The sequence below is a fragment of the Ochotona princeps genome, chromosome 4 (assembly GCF_030435755.1).
Source record: "Ochotona princeps isolate mOchPri1 chromosome 4, mOchPri1.hap1, whole genome shotgun sequence".
NCBI classification, from domain to species: Eukaryota; Metazoa; Chordata; class Mammalia; order Lagomorpha; family Ochotonidae; genus Ochotona; species Ochotona princeps.
Window position 1 is genome coordinate 46148052 of NC_080835.1, and position 17962 is coordinate 46166013.

A 17962-nucleotide genomic window follows, 5' to 3' on the forward strand; every position below is an offset into this window, starting at 1 on the left:
GTCATAAATAGCACAGATGCAAGCAGGATCTTCAGAAAGTTCAGAGAAAACGCATATTAGTAAAAACCATATGCTGATCTCAAAAAATAAATTACCACATGGTTTTATTTTTTCATTCCATTTTCCATGAACTTGTGACAGATCCCTCAGACTTCTTACTTGTCAGAAAGATGGAGTCCAGATTAGTTTTTGGTCTGACAGACTATAATAGGAGTTACTAAAGAGAGAGTATATTAAAAAGTCTCTGACGTGATTTATTATGCAAAGCCAAAAATCCTCTCAAAGGGCAAAATGAATAATTTTTCAAATTTCCCCACTGCTTTGCAAATATCAACTTTTATGTGTCTGATTTCTTTGAAAATTTCCGTAGTGCAGGGATTTCCAGTGTTGGTTTTTTTGTTTTATTTTGCTTTGTTTTTTCAAGTTACAAGAAAGGCTTAAGATCCTGTGTTTGGTAGTTAAATGGGCATTTACTTTCATGAATCTCAGCATCATTCTCCCCTCAGATTACAAAGTAATGCAACTGGTAGGGGGATGTGGGGGTGGATGCTGAACTGAAGGAAAAGCAGCAGAATCCATGCTCGATCTCTATTAGGGACACAGACATTCCTGAGGGTATTTAAATGAATGGGTTCCAGGGCAACAACAATGAAAAGTGTGAGAATAGAGCCTGCAGTGACAGGGAATAATGGGAGCTGGGAAAACCTTCAGCAGTTCACATTGTGCTATCTGCTTTCCTCATGGTGTGCTGTGTTGGCATTAGCTAAATTTTCCAGAAAGCCATCCACAAAGTACTGCCTTGGCGTTCAAGGGACGTCACTCATTTCCCCCAGTGACCTTGACAAGTCAGAAGTTTGAAAGCAGGGAAATCCGGATGTCTCACTTAAAGTGGAGCAGTGGGGGCCTCAACACATTTTCAGAACTCTGTCCAGACTGGTGACTGAGCGTCTGCCTCCCTTGCTGCCAGGAGCAATCTGACGTGCTTTCCTGGCTCTGGGGGCACTGGCACAATGGCCAAGTGCTTCAGCCTGCTGTTGCTTCTGATCTCCATCTGGCCCACAAGGCTTCTGGCCCAAGGCTCTCTCCGAGTTCAAGGTAGGTTTCTAAACAGATTTTCAAGTAGAAGCCAGGCAGGATCTTGGGAACTGCCCTAAACCTACCAAGCTTTTGACTACGGGTTTGGGTATGGGGCGAACCTCAGTATCTACAGAAGCACTGCTGGATGGTATTGCTCTGCCAGGAATGTTGCCATTATCTCATCAATTTTCCTTTATATAATTTCAACTTTCATTTTTGATTAGGAGATTTTTTTTCTGAAAATATTTTAAAATAAGACATTGAGGAGAAATCATTTGTTTTTAAAGATCTGATTGAATAAGAACACCAGGATTACAAAAAGTTTAAAACAATTAGTCATCTTGGAAAAAGATAATTTTTCACTAAATATTGATGTGTGTTATATTTTTGGAAATGCCAGAATAATTATTTTAATTTCAAATTGATATAATCAAATGGAAAGCAAAATTTTAAATGTGTAATAAATTTAATACACATAAATGGTAAAAGATACTACTGTTTCATTTAATATTAATTTTATAAATAATCTTAGAATTATTTTATTAGTTTAATTAATTTTACTAATATATACTGAGGAAAATATCTAAAAATTTAGTTTGAAAATTCACCAACTGCCTACCAAAGGAATGACTAATAGTGATTTTGGGGGCTTTTGAGACAATTACATGAAGATTTCATTCTGCATTGTAGCAAAAATTATAATCATTAGTCACTACAGCTCTGGACAAATGAACAACTGAGTACTTTTAAGGAGAAATGTACATTCCTGGGCTAAAGGAGGCACCTAGATAGAGAATATGCTGAAAACAAACATTCCAAATTGGTTCATATACTGTTGTATTCAAATTTATAAGGGAAATTAGAGCAAATATTGATTTTTAAACCAGAACTGTTACTTTCACTTGAGACTTGAAAAAATAATTCCTTTTCCCATGTTGTAATCGTTGTTCAGATTGTTCTGGAAACTGTTCTAAGGAAATTAAATTTTTGGAACAGCTCAAAGCTATCATAGCCATAACTGCAGAATAATGTGGTAAAGAAGGCGAGGAGCCAAACTTTCTTGAGAACCTTTTTCAATAGAGAGCCAGAATTAGATATGTATAAAAAGTTTTATATAATCCTCTCTAGAAAAAAAAAACAACCAGGCTCAATGAGGCCATGCGATTTAACGTCACCCAGGCAACAACTTAAACTTGGGCTTGAATTCACTTAGTTCGATTCTTAAGCATCTAGTAATCCTATTTCTAGTATGCCTGTTGCTTCCTGAAAAAAATTTTAATGGGTAATTGGAGTACCTTTCCTTGGATTCTATGTCCTATTTTTATTCCTAAGTAAAATAGAAAGGCATGGAATTGGTTAGTATTTTGTTCACAGACTTCTATGGATTTAGCTCCTATGTACAAGTTACATAAAATAATTCTGAAAAAAATTCTGAGAAAAAGATATAACCATTCTCATTTCCAGAAGAGAATGCTGACCTGCTCATGGTCCCTACAGTCAAATATAAAGCTGTGTCAATTCCTCCAGATTAGGTCTATCACTTCTCTGTAAATGACAATATTTAGGGTAAAAACTGAATCTGATGGGAGTGTCAAGATCTTATAGTATAATCAATAATCCTTCCCTAGAGTCAGTTTCCAAAGAAGGAGAAATAATAAACAAGCAAGCATTCCAGAGTAAGCGGTATGTTCGGAGTTCGGAGTTCAGTTCTTTTTTTTTTTTTTCCAGCCTCCTTACTACTCACCAGAGAAAAACCACTTAAATTTGTGGTTTATCTTATCATCCCCCAACTTTTTTTTTTCTTTTAAAGATTTACTTATTTGGGCCTGGTGCAATAGTTCAACTGGCTAATACTTCACATCCAATTGCTGCAATCCCAAATGGGTGCTGGTTCATGTTACAGACACTCCACTTCCCATCCAGCTCCCTGCTTGTGGCCTGGGAAAGCAGTAGAGGATGGTTCAAACGTTGAGACCCTGCACCTGCATGGGAGACCCGAGGAAGCTCCTGGCTCCTTGCTTTGGATTGGCTCAGTTCCAGCCATTGTGGCCACTTGAGCAGTGAGCCAGTGGATGGAAGAACTTTCTATCTCCTTCTCTCTGTAAACCTGACTTTCCAATAAAAAGATTTGCTTATTTACTTGAAAGGCTTAGTTACAGAGAGATAGGAAGAGACAGAGAGAAGTCATATGCTGATTCACTTCCCAAATGGCCACAATGACCTGAGCTGGGCCAGTCTAAAGCCAGGAACTTCTTCTGGATCTCCCACAGGAGTACAGGGGACCAAGAAGTGGGCCATCTTGTGTTGCTTTAGCACACAGCTGCTTTAGTAGAGAAGCTGGGACTTGAATTAGTGCCCATATGGGATTTGGCTTTACCTGTTATGCCACAGCACCAACCCCTCAGAATTCAGCTCCACATTGTGCATATGTATTTGTGCATCACCTCATAGCCCAGTGGAAGGCAGAAGAACAGTATCATAATTAAGAACTCGGGTTTAAGGCATAATTGGGTTTGTGCCCCTGAGTTGACCCATAATTTCTCTAAATGCTTGGCTTGTGAAAATTACTAAACCTCCTTGAGCTTTAATTTTTTTTCCTTGAAAACACACACACATGGTTTGGCACACTGTAACATCAATAGATGACAGGCGTTGGAATCATGACTGGTGTTAATATTACTATGAGTGGTATATACAGCCACATACAGCTGTTCTGTCATCCCAGTGACATGTTCAAGTGTTGACTCTCTAGTGTCTCTTGGTGACAGCAGGATCTGGCAGCAAAAAAAGGCCGTACCTCATAGAAACAACCTTTCCCCAGCTTCTGCCTCAGAATACAGCTTACTCACAGAGAGGACTTGGAAATGCTCTTTCCATTCTTAAGAAGAAACTTCCTGTGTATATAGACACCTCGACAGTGATCAAAGCTTTTGGGCATTAAAGACACAGGGTTGCATTTAGGCATTTACTTGGGAGACTAAAGTGGTCTTGTAGGGACTTTCCTGGAGGAAGTCCCACAAGAACAATGTACTTGGACACAACACCACCTGGCAATTTCATACAGGTCTACAAATCTCAGAATGCACAGGGAAGATGTTGAAAGAACTCCCAAATACATTAATTTTTGAGTAAACTCTTCACATCTTAACTGTTCAGTAGCCTCAGCTTCCACAGAAATATCAATTATTAGTAGAGAAAAACCAACAAGTCTTGGGAGATAATATATTACCCATGATTACTGATCATTTATCCCATGGCAGGTACTATGCTAAGCGTTTTTACTGGACTTCAACACTTTAACTCTCATTACCCTATTTAATAGATATTACTCTTGAGATTATAAGTAAGAAAAATTGAGGCTCAAAGAGGGAATCTAGCCTAGGTTCACAGAACTAGTAGACAATAAAACTATGTACAAGTCCAAGCCTGACTCTAAAACTCAATTTCCTTCATTTAGTTTCCCTACTATGCAAAATTTATTGCCCAGGTCCTTCTGGGTCATCTAAGTAAGCCTGACCCACAGCAGTCAGAGAAGACCTACAATTCAAAGAGCTTACATTTTGTTACAACATTTTCAGCCCATCTTAGAAATGCTCATGTCCTCAAATGACACTGAATTGGAGAATTGCTAACTAGTCTATTAACCGGAGCATTAAATTCTTTATGATAAACTTCATAAGCTCAGGGATTACCCCTCTCCCTTACCCATGTCCCCTCTCCATTTCCCCTTCCCTCTCACTGATTTCTCCTGTATAGTCCTTCTACAACAGTCACAAGTCCAGAGCATTAAGTTCTTTTATTATTATTATTGATTACATTGCATTATGTGACAGTTTCATAGGCTCTGGGATTCCCTCCACCACTCTCCGTACCCTCCCCCCATGGTGGATTCTTCCACCTTGTTGCAGTATTACAGATCAAATTCAGTTGAGATTCTTTCACTGCAAGCATATACCAAGCTTAGAGTCCAGCATCTTACTGTCCAGATACATTCAACGGTTTCTTGGGGAGATCATCTCTGGTGTGAAGGTACAGCTGGCAGAATATCCCGATCAATTAAAAGCCCCAACATAACATCAACAATTTACAACATTATGGAATTAATTGACATGGTATTGAGTAACCAATATGTTAAAAAATGCAAGTTCTTAACCACATCCTGTGACTACCTCATTGACATTTCAATTTTAGTTTATATACAACTAGCTTCTATATATCTTAAAATGGCTATAGGGTACTATTCAGCTGTCTCATGTCTATCCTCATTTTAGTATTTAGCAGTCTATAGCGTTGAAGCATAATTCTACTGAACTTAGCAGATTTTAGGATAGTCTAAACTGGCTTATAACTCTAACAAGGCATATGTCAACAGTGGAGGTGTAGAACTGTTTTAGGAGGGGTGTGCAGAGAAATCTTCCATTCCCCAGTGAGGAGTAACTAATCTGTGTCCTACCTAATAAGGTATGTGTGAATCCACGCTGACCATTTCCTATCTGGTTCTAAGCTTTCCTTGTTGTTCTCTGTCTATCTATTCTAGATTTTGTTAGTTAGGTTTTTTTTTGGGCGGGGGGTGCGACTCCAGAGCGACCCTGATGGTCATTGTAAGAGAGGATGGGATCCAAAATTGGAACTAAGTAAGGACCAGAGAAAAGCTCCTCTCCCTAGTCCCGAAGGAAGTTTACTGTTCTTCTGTTTCTGTGGACCACTCAGGGCTCCTGGCTGTTGTTCCCATGACCTTGAATCCTGCAAGGAAGGATTTGGGATTCTTCCCTCCCTTGTGGTAGATCCCAACGGGGGTGGATGACCTCAGAGTTCTCGGCCTCCGAAGGCACTCCATTTCTCCGTGGTCTCCTTGGCAGTTGGGATGTAGTCCTTGGTGCCTGTACTGATAGTCTTTGGTGAGGATCTGGGAGTCTTCAGGGTTGGGATACAAGCCTCCTCCTGTCCACCTGCTCCACTCTGGGGTCCCCCGCTGCAGAGCATTAAGTTCTACCTTAACAACTCAGATGATTTGTTTTTTAAAGTTATGTATTTATTTACTTATTTGAGAGACAGAAGAGACACACGAACAGGACAGAGCATGCTTCCTCTACCAGTTTCTTGAGCCATCACTGCAGCTTCTCAGGGATTGCATTAGCAGGAAGGTGGTCAGGATCCAGGGCTGCATAATGAATGCAAGCTCCAATATGGGACACAACATGGCTAAACTGGTATCATTACCACTAGGCCAAATGCCCAGCTTCAGAAGATTCGTTTTACAGACTCCAAGGAGGGTAGCAGCAACCTTATCAACTAAATCCCATATGCAGGAACTGGTAGCCAAAGCCCTTATGATGAACAAAATATACCTTAATGCAGTGGGATAAAATGGACTTCAAGATTGACATCTAACTCAGCAGATTGTCTCCATAGGAGATTCCTGGCTCAGGCCCCTCTTCTTTGTAAACCCCAGTCAGACCTCTGCTGCTTCAGGACTATTCTTCTGTGCTAGGAAGGAGTGCCTAAAAACTGCAACCAAAGACATCACAACATATGATCTGCTTCATTCCTTTACAGAGCTTTCCATCTCGCTGCCATGCAGAATTGTGGGTGTCACCCTTGTGAACAAAAAGGTGGGCCTGCAGCTGAATTTCACAGAAGCCAAAGAGGCCTGCAGGCTGCTGGGACTAACTTTGGCCAGCAAAGACCAGGTTGAAGAGGCATGGAAGTCTGGCTTTGAGACTTGCAAGTAAGAAACAGCTGGATTCGCCAACACAGCCATTACTCTTTGGTTCTGTACTCTCGTTCAGCAACAGTAGGGATGGTGCTTTCCAATCATTTGTCCACTCAATTACTGTGGTTTCTCTTACAGCTATGCATGGGTTAAAGAAGGGTTCTCTGTGATCCCTCGGATTATCCCAAACCCCAAATGTGGGAAGAATGGGATAGGTGTCCTGATCTGGAGAGCTCCACTTAGCAAACTGTTCGGGGCCTACTGTTACAACTCATCTGGTGAGTCAGATCTACAGCCTCTCCTCATGCAGTGTGTGCTCTGGGTAGCTCGAGCTCTGTGGCCTGTCTGGGAAGAGTAACTGATTGGCACCAGCAAAGGCAATTGGCAGTTTTCTACAACTATCTCTTTGACAAACAGTGGTGATGTTCCTATTGCATGGAAAAAACTGGAGAAATATAGACAGGAGAAAATTCAGGTGGCTCGGTTACCACCCATACCACCCTTTCAAGCAGAAGGCAAGGAAGCAATACACAAATATACTTAATGCATCCATGGTGGAGAAAGCAATGTGCTTAAACCCTAAAATGTCCCTAGTTGGGGACATTTTGCACATAAAGAAATGGAACACAGGGGATGTGGGTGAATTTGTCTAAGGTCTCATTACTATCCGGACTCAAATTCAGCTCCAACTCTGAAACCATGCACTTTCCTCTGTTCCATAATCCATTATAGGAGAGAAAATTCTGGTACTACAATCATGCTTTAATGAACAAAATACAATCCCCATTCTATAAAGAATTCAAAGCCTGAAGAGTAGAAGCAACTTGCTTGTGGACATGCAGTCATCCCATTGATATTGCTTGCAGACTTCAGCTGCCTTGGCTGAAGAAATTTCTTGGATAGGTTTTTTTTTTTTTTTTTTTTTTTCACAATGTGTTCTCAATTTGTCACAAGAATCCATCAGATTTAGTACTCCTCACACATACTCATATCTTAACTTTCTAAGTGCTAGGTCGCTAGTGGTCATACCAGGATAGATTACAAAATCATTCTCTAAGATCTAAAAGACAAATGTTTAACAAAACTATCCCAGAAAAGCAATATAGGACCTAAGCAGTTCTCACAACCAATGGGCTTTGGCATAGGAAAAGCCCTTGTCCAGTTCCCAGACTTCATGGATGAAATAAGCAGAGTTCACCACTGGCATCCTCTATTTTCTGTACACTGAAAGTTAAACATAGAGACTTGCTCAATATTTTGGGCAAAAATATTGATATTATGTACCTTGGATTGCATAACAAACCACTTAATATAAATATCTAATATGATAGTTTTTATCATTTGACTAAGGTGGTGAACATCAGATTTCTCTAATGGAATTATAGCAATGTCTTCCCTTTACAATTAGTAGACAAATTATAGGAGGATATTTTGGCACCAAATATCCTAATCTCCAGCTACCTTTTATATAATAGTTTAAGCAGATATTGATGATCCTTGGTAGAATCAGCCAATACATGGGAGCAAGAAAATGGTGATCCCTTCTACATATGTTAGCTGGCATCTTTGATTTAAAAATCTCATAATACCTTTTGTGTCTCTCATACTGCCATAGACACTGACACTTTGCTTATTCAACAGGTTCAATATGTTGTCAATTTTATAATTACTATTTCTCTATTTTTCTCCCATCCTAGTACTAACCAGGCCCGACCCTGCTTAGGTTCTGAGATCAGACGAGATCGGGCGCACTCAGGGTGGTATGGCCGTAGATGATTCCCCTATTTCTCTGATGCTTAAACTATTCCAAATCTGGCAAATGGGACTCCCCTCCCCTTCTACGTGACTTACCTGTCTTCTGTTTGATTTTGTTTTGGTTTTTGGTTTTTTTTAGTAACTCCTTGCTTCTAGGCACAATAACAAAAGCCCAGGTTCACTCTATAGGTTCTCTGTACCAGATGTAGCATCAGTCACTTATTTCAATGGTGGTAGTTGAAACGGGGGTGGGGAGGGAATGTTAATCTGTATGTAAATTGTTCTTATAATGCTACATTTGGGTGTTGCTAGTTCCCCCCAAGTCCCACATGTTGAAAGGTCAGCCCCCCTGCTCCAGTGTGACAAAGTTGAAGTGATGGAATCTTTAAGGGGTGGGATCTAGCAGGAGATCTTTAGATCACTGGAGTCCTGCCTCCAGACAGATCTACTGGTCTCTTGAAGTGTGTTCTCTCAAGAGTGAATTGTTATAAAAGCTTGAGTCTGCCTTACCAACCTTTTTCTGGCTTCCTTTATGAAGATGTGAACCCTTCCTCCCATACTTGCACCTGCCATTTGCCATGGATCCCTTGCAAGGGCCTCATTTGCACTGTACGGTTCTAAAAGTCTGAGTCAAATAAATCTCTTTCCTTTACAAAGCTAGCCTATAACAGGTATTTCATTATAGCCACAAAAAAGCCAGCTAATATACATCATCACTGCCTTTTTTCACTGCTTTTCAGTAGATGCTTAGACAACCAGATATAACTATGTGTGTGTATACAATTATATATGAAAAGCTAAAATAATTTATAGTTCATATTTAACAAGTGTTTCTTAGTTTCATTTATGTTTGAATTTTTTTATGCTTTATTGGGAATTTCAGTTCTCATGAATATTTTATCCTACAATAGTTTTTTAAAAATGACAAAACTAACATGAGGAGAAAAAACCCTACAGAGTAAAAGTTGAGATTTCTTTGAAACTCTTTCAAGGACATTTCTGGAAGGATTTACCTTCAGAAAAGTATGTGCAAAATCGACTTGAAAAAATGTACTACTCTGCACATATTATCACTCTGAAATCAATTAGCTTATGTTTCCATTTGTGATCAGTTTGTTTTATTTTTGTCTGATGTTTTTGAATACATAAAACAGGTACATGTTTTCTAGTACAAAACAGACTTTTTAAAAGTATATTCAGAGAAGTCTTACTCCCATTCCTTCTGCAATTTCCAAATAGTGTTTTCATTCACTTCTGGTTTATCACTCTGTCTTGTTTTCTATATTAAAGGGATGTGCTTGTGCTGTGGGCAGGTGGAGTGGGATGAATCTTTCTGTTCCAACAGAAAACTAGCATATATACTGCTTTACACATGGCTTTTCCCACTTAGATCCTAGAAATTTCACCATATCAATACATAGAGATATTGCTAATTTTAATAGATGTATAGTACTCCACTGAGTGGCTACATCAAATTTCATTCAACCAATTCTCTATTGATGGACTTTCATTTTGTTTCAAATCTTTTCATAATGCGAATAACTGAGGTGAGTAAATCTGAAAATATGATAATCTATGAAAATACATTTTCTGAAGCTTAGACATCATCATAATGCTAATTCTAACCTTACTGTAATTTTTTTTCTTTTTGTAATTTCCCTTTTTATTGCTATCTTGTGAAGTCTGAGGATCAAAGTAACCCTAAGACTTTCATACTACTGTTTTTGAAAGGTTTGGAAACCAAATATAATTATTTGTTGTTGCTGTCTGTGAGATTTGGGGACCAGACCACAGTGCTGTGACTGTTCCGTGTGCACTGTTTGCTTTGTACCTTCTCTACCACAGTACCCATCCTCTCCATATTAGGTTCTTACTCATTTTTCAAATCTCTAGGGCCATCTTCTCTAGGAAGCCTTCCTATAACCCTCACTCCTTTCTATTCTCTTGTAAACTGACTATATTCTGTGCTTAATACTTATTAGAACACCTTCACATACTAGAGAGCTAATATTTGCAATTTGGGGATACACTGGGCTTGTGAACAGAGAGCACCGCACCAATTGCTGTTGCCCCCCACACTAAACTATATTAGCAGCCACACTTGTGAACAGAGAAGCCAAGGAAACAGATTCTTCAGATATGATGGACTATGCCCAGACACTGTGCTGACCTCATATGTTTACTATCTCATCAGTCCTTATTGAAGTGATACTAGTACATCACTTCTACTTTTAGGGGCAGTAACTGAACCAAATAGTGTCTCTTGCCTAAGATCCCAGTCAATTAAGAACAGAGCCAAACTTTCCATCTTGAGCTACCTGCACTGATCCATGCTACTTCAATTTTGCATCTACCAGGTTGACAACGCATCAGCAACTTGCCAGGCCCTGATGGAGCACAGTGGTACATCAGTGATTGCAACACGTAGCCAAGGTTGAGAATAACTCCCTCTGAGAATATCTCTAAGATCTAAGATTCAGAATTCCAGATTATTTCTGGACTGTCCTGCTTAGAAACAACTGAAATCGCCTCCTTCTTTGCTCCAGATTGTCCTTTCTCACCTCTATAATTCACCCTCCACACACTTCTATCGGTGATTATGTTATTGTACTCCACAATCTGTAATGAATTTCCATTTTCCTTTCCAGATATGTGGTATAAAAATTGTGAAACTTCTTGCACATAAAAGTGAACACAGAAGAGAACTTTTGTATGTATATAAGAGGCTTGTGGACCCAGCTGGAAAAACCCTCACTTGTAAAATTTGAAATTCTTTCACACGGCAATTGTGAATCTTGATTCTCTGGCTCCTGTTTCTCTACCTAGTCACCTCCTGCTGCCAGCTTTCAGATCCCCAGTCACACACCCTCCACTCTCCAGCCACTCTGGTTTTCTGGATCCTTGCCATTTTTTAAGCACCTACACTTGCAAACTTCCAGTCTTTGGATTGTGCTTTTCCGGTTCACCGGGATATTCTATTCCCTCTTGTACTTAAGAGGAGCAGCTTTGCTTTCAGTCATCCCAGTTTTGCTATTCATCAAATGGGCTGAGTTCATCCAAGTTCTGGCTCTTGAAACTTCTGTCTTCATTACTTTGAGTGACTTTGCCCTAGCTCTTCAATGACTGGCTACTTTTCACCATTCAGTTCTCTGCTTTAGTACCACTTCCCCTAGAGGCTCTCCCCACCTTGCTTTTTAACACTCTATCCAAATGATCTGTGGCCCACCCCTTACTCCTACACATCTAAGTTAGATCATGTGTAACTTTATTTTCAACATTATATTCTAAAATCTCTGGTACATTTATTTTTTTAAATTAGTTTGCCATCATCCAAGGCATACAAGCCCCTTAAGAATAGGCTCTTAGTTATATTTGCACCATGCCCCTAACATGTACAGCAGTGCCTGGCATGGAGCTGGTACTCTGTAAATCCCTGTTGAATGAATTCGTTACTCCTCCAAGTTCTGTTCAATCCCTTCACCTCTGAATCTCCAGTGATCTCCCTCTAGGAAGTGAAAATCGTCTTATTTGTTGATGTATTTTTAGTTCCCAGAGTAACATATTTAGCTAACTATCTTTTCTATATGATAGTCATTTTCTTGAAGACAAACCTAGCATGTGCTCAAGAATAGAAATATGATTGAAATTTCAGGTTACAAGTGGGGTGACAGCCATGTCCTACTCAGCATTCTAGTTGTATTCAGATTACTCCTTAAGTCCAATATCATCAAAAACATGACCTAAAGGTTCAGCTGGCTCTGGTCACACTGATATGTCAAGATTAAATTAAGCATAATTTGCAGAAACTTAGAGGTACTGACAATGGGGTATGAGAAAGAGTCAAGGGCCACTGGTTACTAGAGCAAGAAAACAAGGCCCATGCTACTCAGTGGCTTCCCAAAGTTCCTGGTCCACAGCATTGAGGAGCTCCTGTGCAACAAAGACACCACTCTGGGATTGTTCACAGTGTTGCCTCCAAGAACCTCAAAGTCACAATGGAAAGAGTAGCCCAGCTGGCTGTCAGGGTCAACAATCCCAATGCCAGACTGTGTAAAGAAAATGAATAGACAGTTTGTATGCAGGTTTTATTTGTGTAAAAGTTGACTTGGTGCATGTACGGTCAACATGTTTTATCAGTAGTACCTATGACCGTGGTATTTTAATTCCAAAAAATAATTCTATACAGAATAATTTTTCTTCATAGCTAACATTCCAGTTGATATTATCAACATTTATTAATTACTCTCTACCACATTCGTCCAACTGGAAAACAAAACCACATCCCTCTCCCAGCCCTATTTTCCCACTTTTTCTTTCTAGAGAACACAGAGAAATGTAACAACACATGTGTGTATTGGTCTCCCTATCCACTGCTGTCTTACTCTCACTTTTCTTTCCTTCTTCTCTCTCTCTTTTTAAAATTTACTTATTTTTTTTTATTGGGAAGGCAGACTTACAGAGAGAAGGAGAGAGAGAAAGTTTCCATCAAGTGGCCACAATGGCAGGAGCTGAGCCAATCCAAAGCCAGGAGCCAGGAGCCTCTTTCAGGTTTCCCACATGAGTGCAGGGTTCCAAGACTTTGGGCCATCCTCTACTGCCACAAGCCGGGAGCTGAAGCAGCTGGGACACGGACCGACATCCATATGGGATCCTGGTGCTTGCAGCAAGGATTTAACCACTGAGACATTGTGCTGGATCCTCTGTACCTCTTTATTTATCAATATTAAGTATGGAGCCGGCACCATGATGTACTAGGTTAAGCCTTAGCCTTTAATGCCAGCATCCAATATGAAGTCCAACTGCTTCACTTCCAATCCAACTTCCTAGTAAGGTGCCTGGGAAAGCAATGAAAATAGCCCACGTCCTTGGGCTCCTGTACCCTGTGGAGACCTGGAAGAAGCTCCAGGGTCCTTGCTTCAGACAAGCCCAGCTCTGGTCACTGTAGCCATTTGGGGTGTGAACCAACAGATGGAAGCTCTGTCTCCTGTCACTGAAAATCTGCCTTTCAAATAAATAGGGCCCGACGGCGTGCCCTAGCGGCTAAGGTCCTCACCTTGAATGCACCGGGATCCCATATGGGCACCGGTTCTAATCCCAGCAGCTCCACTTCCCATCCAGCTCCCTGCTTGTGGCCTGGGAAAGTAGTCGAGGACGGCCCAAAGCTTTAGGACCCTGTACCCACGTAGGAGACCTGAAAGAGGTTCCTGGTTCCCAGCTTTGGATCGGCACAACACTGGCCATTACAGTCACTTGGGGAGTGAATCATCAGACGGAAGATCTTCCTCTCTGTCTCTCCTCCTCTCTGTATATCTGACTTCATAATAACAATAAATAAATCTTTTTTCTTATAAATTACATTGCATTATGTGACAGTTTCATAGGCTCTGGGATTCCCCCAACCCCTCCCTGTACCCTCCCCCCATGGTGGATTCTTCCACCTTGTTGCAGTACTACAGTTCAAATTCAGTTGAGATTCTTTCATTGCAAGCATATACCAAGCTTAGAGTCCAGCATCTTACTGTCCAGATAAATTCAACAGTTTCTTGGGGAGATCATCTCTGGTGTGAAGGCAGAGCTGGCAGAATACCATTCTGATCAATAAAAAAGCCCCAACTTAATATCAACGACAATCTACAAATTATGGAATTAATTGGCACGGTATTGAGTAACCAATATGTTAAAAAATGCAAGTTCTTAACCACATCCTGTGACTACCTCATTGACATTTCAATTTTAGTTTATATACAACTAGCTTCTATATACCTTAAAATGGCTATAGGGTACTATTCAGCTGTCTCATGTCTATCCTCATTTTAGTAGTTAGCAGTTTATAGTGTTGAAGCATAATTCTACTGAACTTAGCAGATTTTAGGATAGTCTAAACTGGCTTATAACTCTAACAAGGTGTATGTTAACAGTTGAGCTGCAGAACTGTTTTAGGAGGAGTGTGCAGAGAAATCTTCAATAACTTAGTGAGGAATAACTAATCTCTGTGTCCTACCTAGTAAGGTATGTGTGAATCCACACTGACCGTTTCCTGTCTGGTTCTAAGCTTTCCTTGTTATTCTCTGTTGATCTATTCTAATTTGTTGTTGTTTTTAAATAAATAAAATAATAGATAGATAGATAGATAATTTCTTAAGCACAAGCTATGTGTCAGGCACAGTGTGAATACTATGCTGGTCAAAGTGGACAAGGTTGTTACTTCTGGGGGGTTCACAATTCAGTGGGGAACAGTGCAATGAGAATTGGGACAAGGCAAGTACATGGAGTATAGGAGCACCTGCCTGAGACCGAGTTTTTCAACAAGTTTGCCAAGAATGACGTCATTGATATGAGAGATGAAAGATGGTAAAAGTAAGCTGAATAAAGAAAAGCAGATGAAGAAAAGGTGAAGAAAGCATCATACTGAAGTGTGGAAATGAGAGGTCTATTAGAGAACTATAGGAAGTTCAGGATGGCCAGAGCAATGAAAGCAAGCCTGTGCGATGAACCTGCCCATGTCAGCTGGGCCTCACAGGCCACACAGAAGAGAGAAACTGAACATGCTAAGGAGAGAGGCGTTATAACTACATTTGCATTTTGATGAGACCATCTGGCTGCAGTGTAAAAAGTTTGGGGGAAGGAAAGTTAAGGCTGAGAATAGGGCAATGTTGCCTTACCTAATTCCTTTTTCATTTTGCCGTATTCCAACAGATGTTTGGGTTAACTCATGCTTTCCAGAAGTCATGACCACTTATGATCCTATGTTTGATTCTCAAAGTTCAATACACACACAGTTTGCCGTCAGTGACAATACCTACTCAGCATCATCCCTTGACCCAGCAACATCTACCCTTGCTGCTACTCCAGCTCCTGCTTCCACTCTGGCTCCACAAAGAAGAAAAGTGATTTGTATTACAGAAGTTGTTACAGAAACTAGCATTGTACCCACAGAAACTGAAGCATATACTGAAAATAAAACTACATTCAAGAATGAAGTTGCTGGGTTTGGAGGTAAACACTTTCTGTGCCTTTGTTACGTCTATTTTTGCATAACACACAATATGGGGGCTTCAGAACATTTAAGCAAACACACATTATCTTTTAACTCCATTTTCCCACAAACCTTTTGAAGCTCGCATGTACAAAGGTGGTAGCCTGCCTCCAGTTTGGGCACTCAGGATCTGTCAAATTAAGAAAAAAAAAACTTAATGCAAATTCAACTTTCATAAAGTCAGAGAACTTTAGTGATTAACCAAAATTCACTAGTGTAGAAGAGTTTCAGCTGAAAACTCACAAGACTTTTCAAAATAAATTAATGTTACTGTATAGCAGTTCTTTTAAATAGATGCACCTTAAATGATCATGACTTTATCTCAGTTATTTCATTCCTAGGCAGTCTTGTGCTACAATGGATCTCAAGGCAGCAGAGAATAAATGAGCCCCATCTGTCACATTGCAACTTCCAGAATAGACAGAATCAGGCAAGAAGCAAAGTTGATACAGGACCCACAGCAGAAGCCTTTTCACCACACTATCAAGGATTGCAGTTGCTAGTAAAGACAAACCACTGATGCCCAGTCCACACAACCACCGGTGACAGAACAACTCTCCTCCTCTTTGTTTCCCCCAGGAGTCCCCACGGCTCTACTAGTGCTTGCTCTCTTCTTCTTTGGTGCTGCAGCTGGTCTTGCAGTTTGCTACGTCAAAAGGTGGGGTCCTTGACACATTGCTGTAATATTTTGTCCAGAGTTGCTGGTCAAGATGGGGATGGCAGGCTTCTTACACACTAAAAAATTTCTCTTGTCTCACCTGTCTTCTCAGTCAATCTTTCCTATTATTTCAACACATGCATGTCATCCAGGCATTAGATATAGGTGCATATATCTGCCTGTCCAGATACAAAGAAGTAATACAAATACTGAAATCTATGGAAAGTTCTGTCCTTTGTTTGATTTTGAAGGGTGGGGGAGAGAAGACTTGTGAAGCCAGACTAAAGTGTGGCCAATTTAAATATATGCATTAAGGTGGGGTATGTTAATGTGTTTGAGCATGCATACATTAAACATTGCTCTGAAATAATGGTGCCAATATGTGCCATGCAAAGCATTAGCTATTGCTTTGGTGTGCTTCTTAGAAGTCTGACTGTAATTTATGCTTTTGCCTAAAGGTATGTGAAGGCCTTCCCTTTTACAAACAAGAATCAGCAAAAGGAAATGATTGAAACTAAAGTAGTAAAGGAAGAGAAGGCTGATTATAGCAGTTCTAATGAGGAGTCAAAGAAAACTGAAAAAACTGCAGAAGAGCTCAAGAGTCAACCCAAAACAACAGTGCGATGCCTGGAAGCTGAAGTTTAGATGAGCAGGATGAGAGAAGACACATCTGAGGCTGATTTCTCTGTGTATATATATATATCTCCTGACCCCTGTTGGCGGCACTAAAAGGACCAAAGCAGGAAGTTCACCCTTGGTTTCTATCGGCAACCAGCTCAGGGCTGTTTTTAGACTATGGAGTTCAATCAAAAAGAATTCCCTTCTTATTGCAACCTCTCCTGGATCCTGTTCTCCCATCTCCAAAACTTCTCACAGCCCTTCTAGCCTGGCTATGTCCTGATAACATCCCAGTGGGAGAAAGGAGCTTTACAAAGCACAAGGACCTGAAACAAAGAGCTCAGCAGACCACTCACTAGAGCAAAGCTGTCTACTATTCCACAGCCCAGATCCTCTCTTCAGCTCTGAATGGGAAACACATAAGCACCTTGTACATCCTTCCGAGCCAGGGAAGCATAAAAGGAAGGAAGGAAAGGTTTAGCAGCTGAAGATGATGGAGATTTCTGTGACTTAGAATCAGAGCAATAGAAGAACAAGGATACTGACCACCTCACCATCAGCAGGGACTACAGGCACAGGCAGGGCCCAGGTGTTTTTCTCTGAACAATTCAGTTGGAGTCAACTTAAAACACAACACTGCTCCCTCCTGCTGCTGAGAGAGCCTGTGGAAGAACAGACTTTAACAAGAACCCCCAGAATAGCACTCTTACAAATTTTTATCTGAGCTACAGAAATATTATTACTGGTGAAAATTACTGTTAGAAAGTAATAATATTCAACTAATGTTTGTTGAATAACTACTACAGACAGAATATTGCTTATCCAAAATACTTTGAACCACAAGTGTCTTAATTTTTAATTAAAAAAAACTTAATACAGTATCTTGAGGATGGAATCCAGGTGGAACACAAAATTCATTTATATTTCACATACACCATGCACACATAGCCTAAAGATGACTTTATACAATATTTTAATTAATTTTGTACAGAAACAGAGTTTCATGATGTGGAATTTCCCATTTGTGGTATCCTGTCAACGCTCAAAAAGTTTTGGATTTTGGAACATTTCAACTTCCAGGTTTTCAAATTAGGGATGTTCAACT

General features: G+C 40.1%; 1 protein-coding gene across 1 annotated transcript; it reads left to right on the forward strand.

The window, feature by feature from the left end:
* Positions 1–851: 851 nt before the first annotated feature.
* On the forward strand, positions 852–17486 carry LYVE1 (lymphatic vessel endothelial hyaluronan receptor 1). Its single transcript, XM_004593788.3, has 6 exons — positions 852–1095; positions 6634–6805; positions 6929–7068; positions 15242–15541; positions 16161–16239; positions 16698–17486. The coding sequence occupies exons 1-6, from the start codon at positions 1011–1013 to the stop codon at positions 16882–16884; spliced, it is 963 nt and encodes a 320-aa protein (XP_004593845.2). The 5' UTR covers positions 852–1010; the 3' UTR covers positions 16885–17486.
* The last annotated feature ends 476 nt before the right edge of the window (positions 17487–17962 follow it).

Excerpts from the sequence above, each read along its gene's own strand:
- LYVE1 (XM_004593788.3), top strand. The coding sequence starts at position 1,011 with ATGGCCAAGTGCTTCAGCCTGCTGTTGCTTCTGATCTCCATCTGGCCC. Across the intron at positions 7,069-15,241 it reads CTACTGTTACAACTCATCTG|ATGTTTGGGTTAACTCATGC; the intron begins GTGAGTCAGATC and ends GTATTCCAACAG. Across the intron at positions 15,542-16,160 it reads TGAAGTTGCTGGGTTTGGAG|GAGTCCCCACGGCTCTACTA; the intron begins GTAAACACTTTC and ends TGTTTCCCCCAG.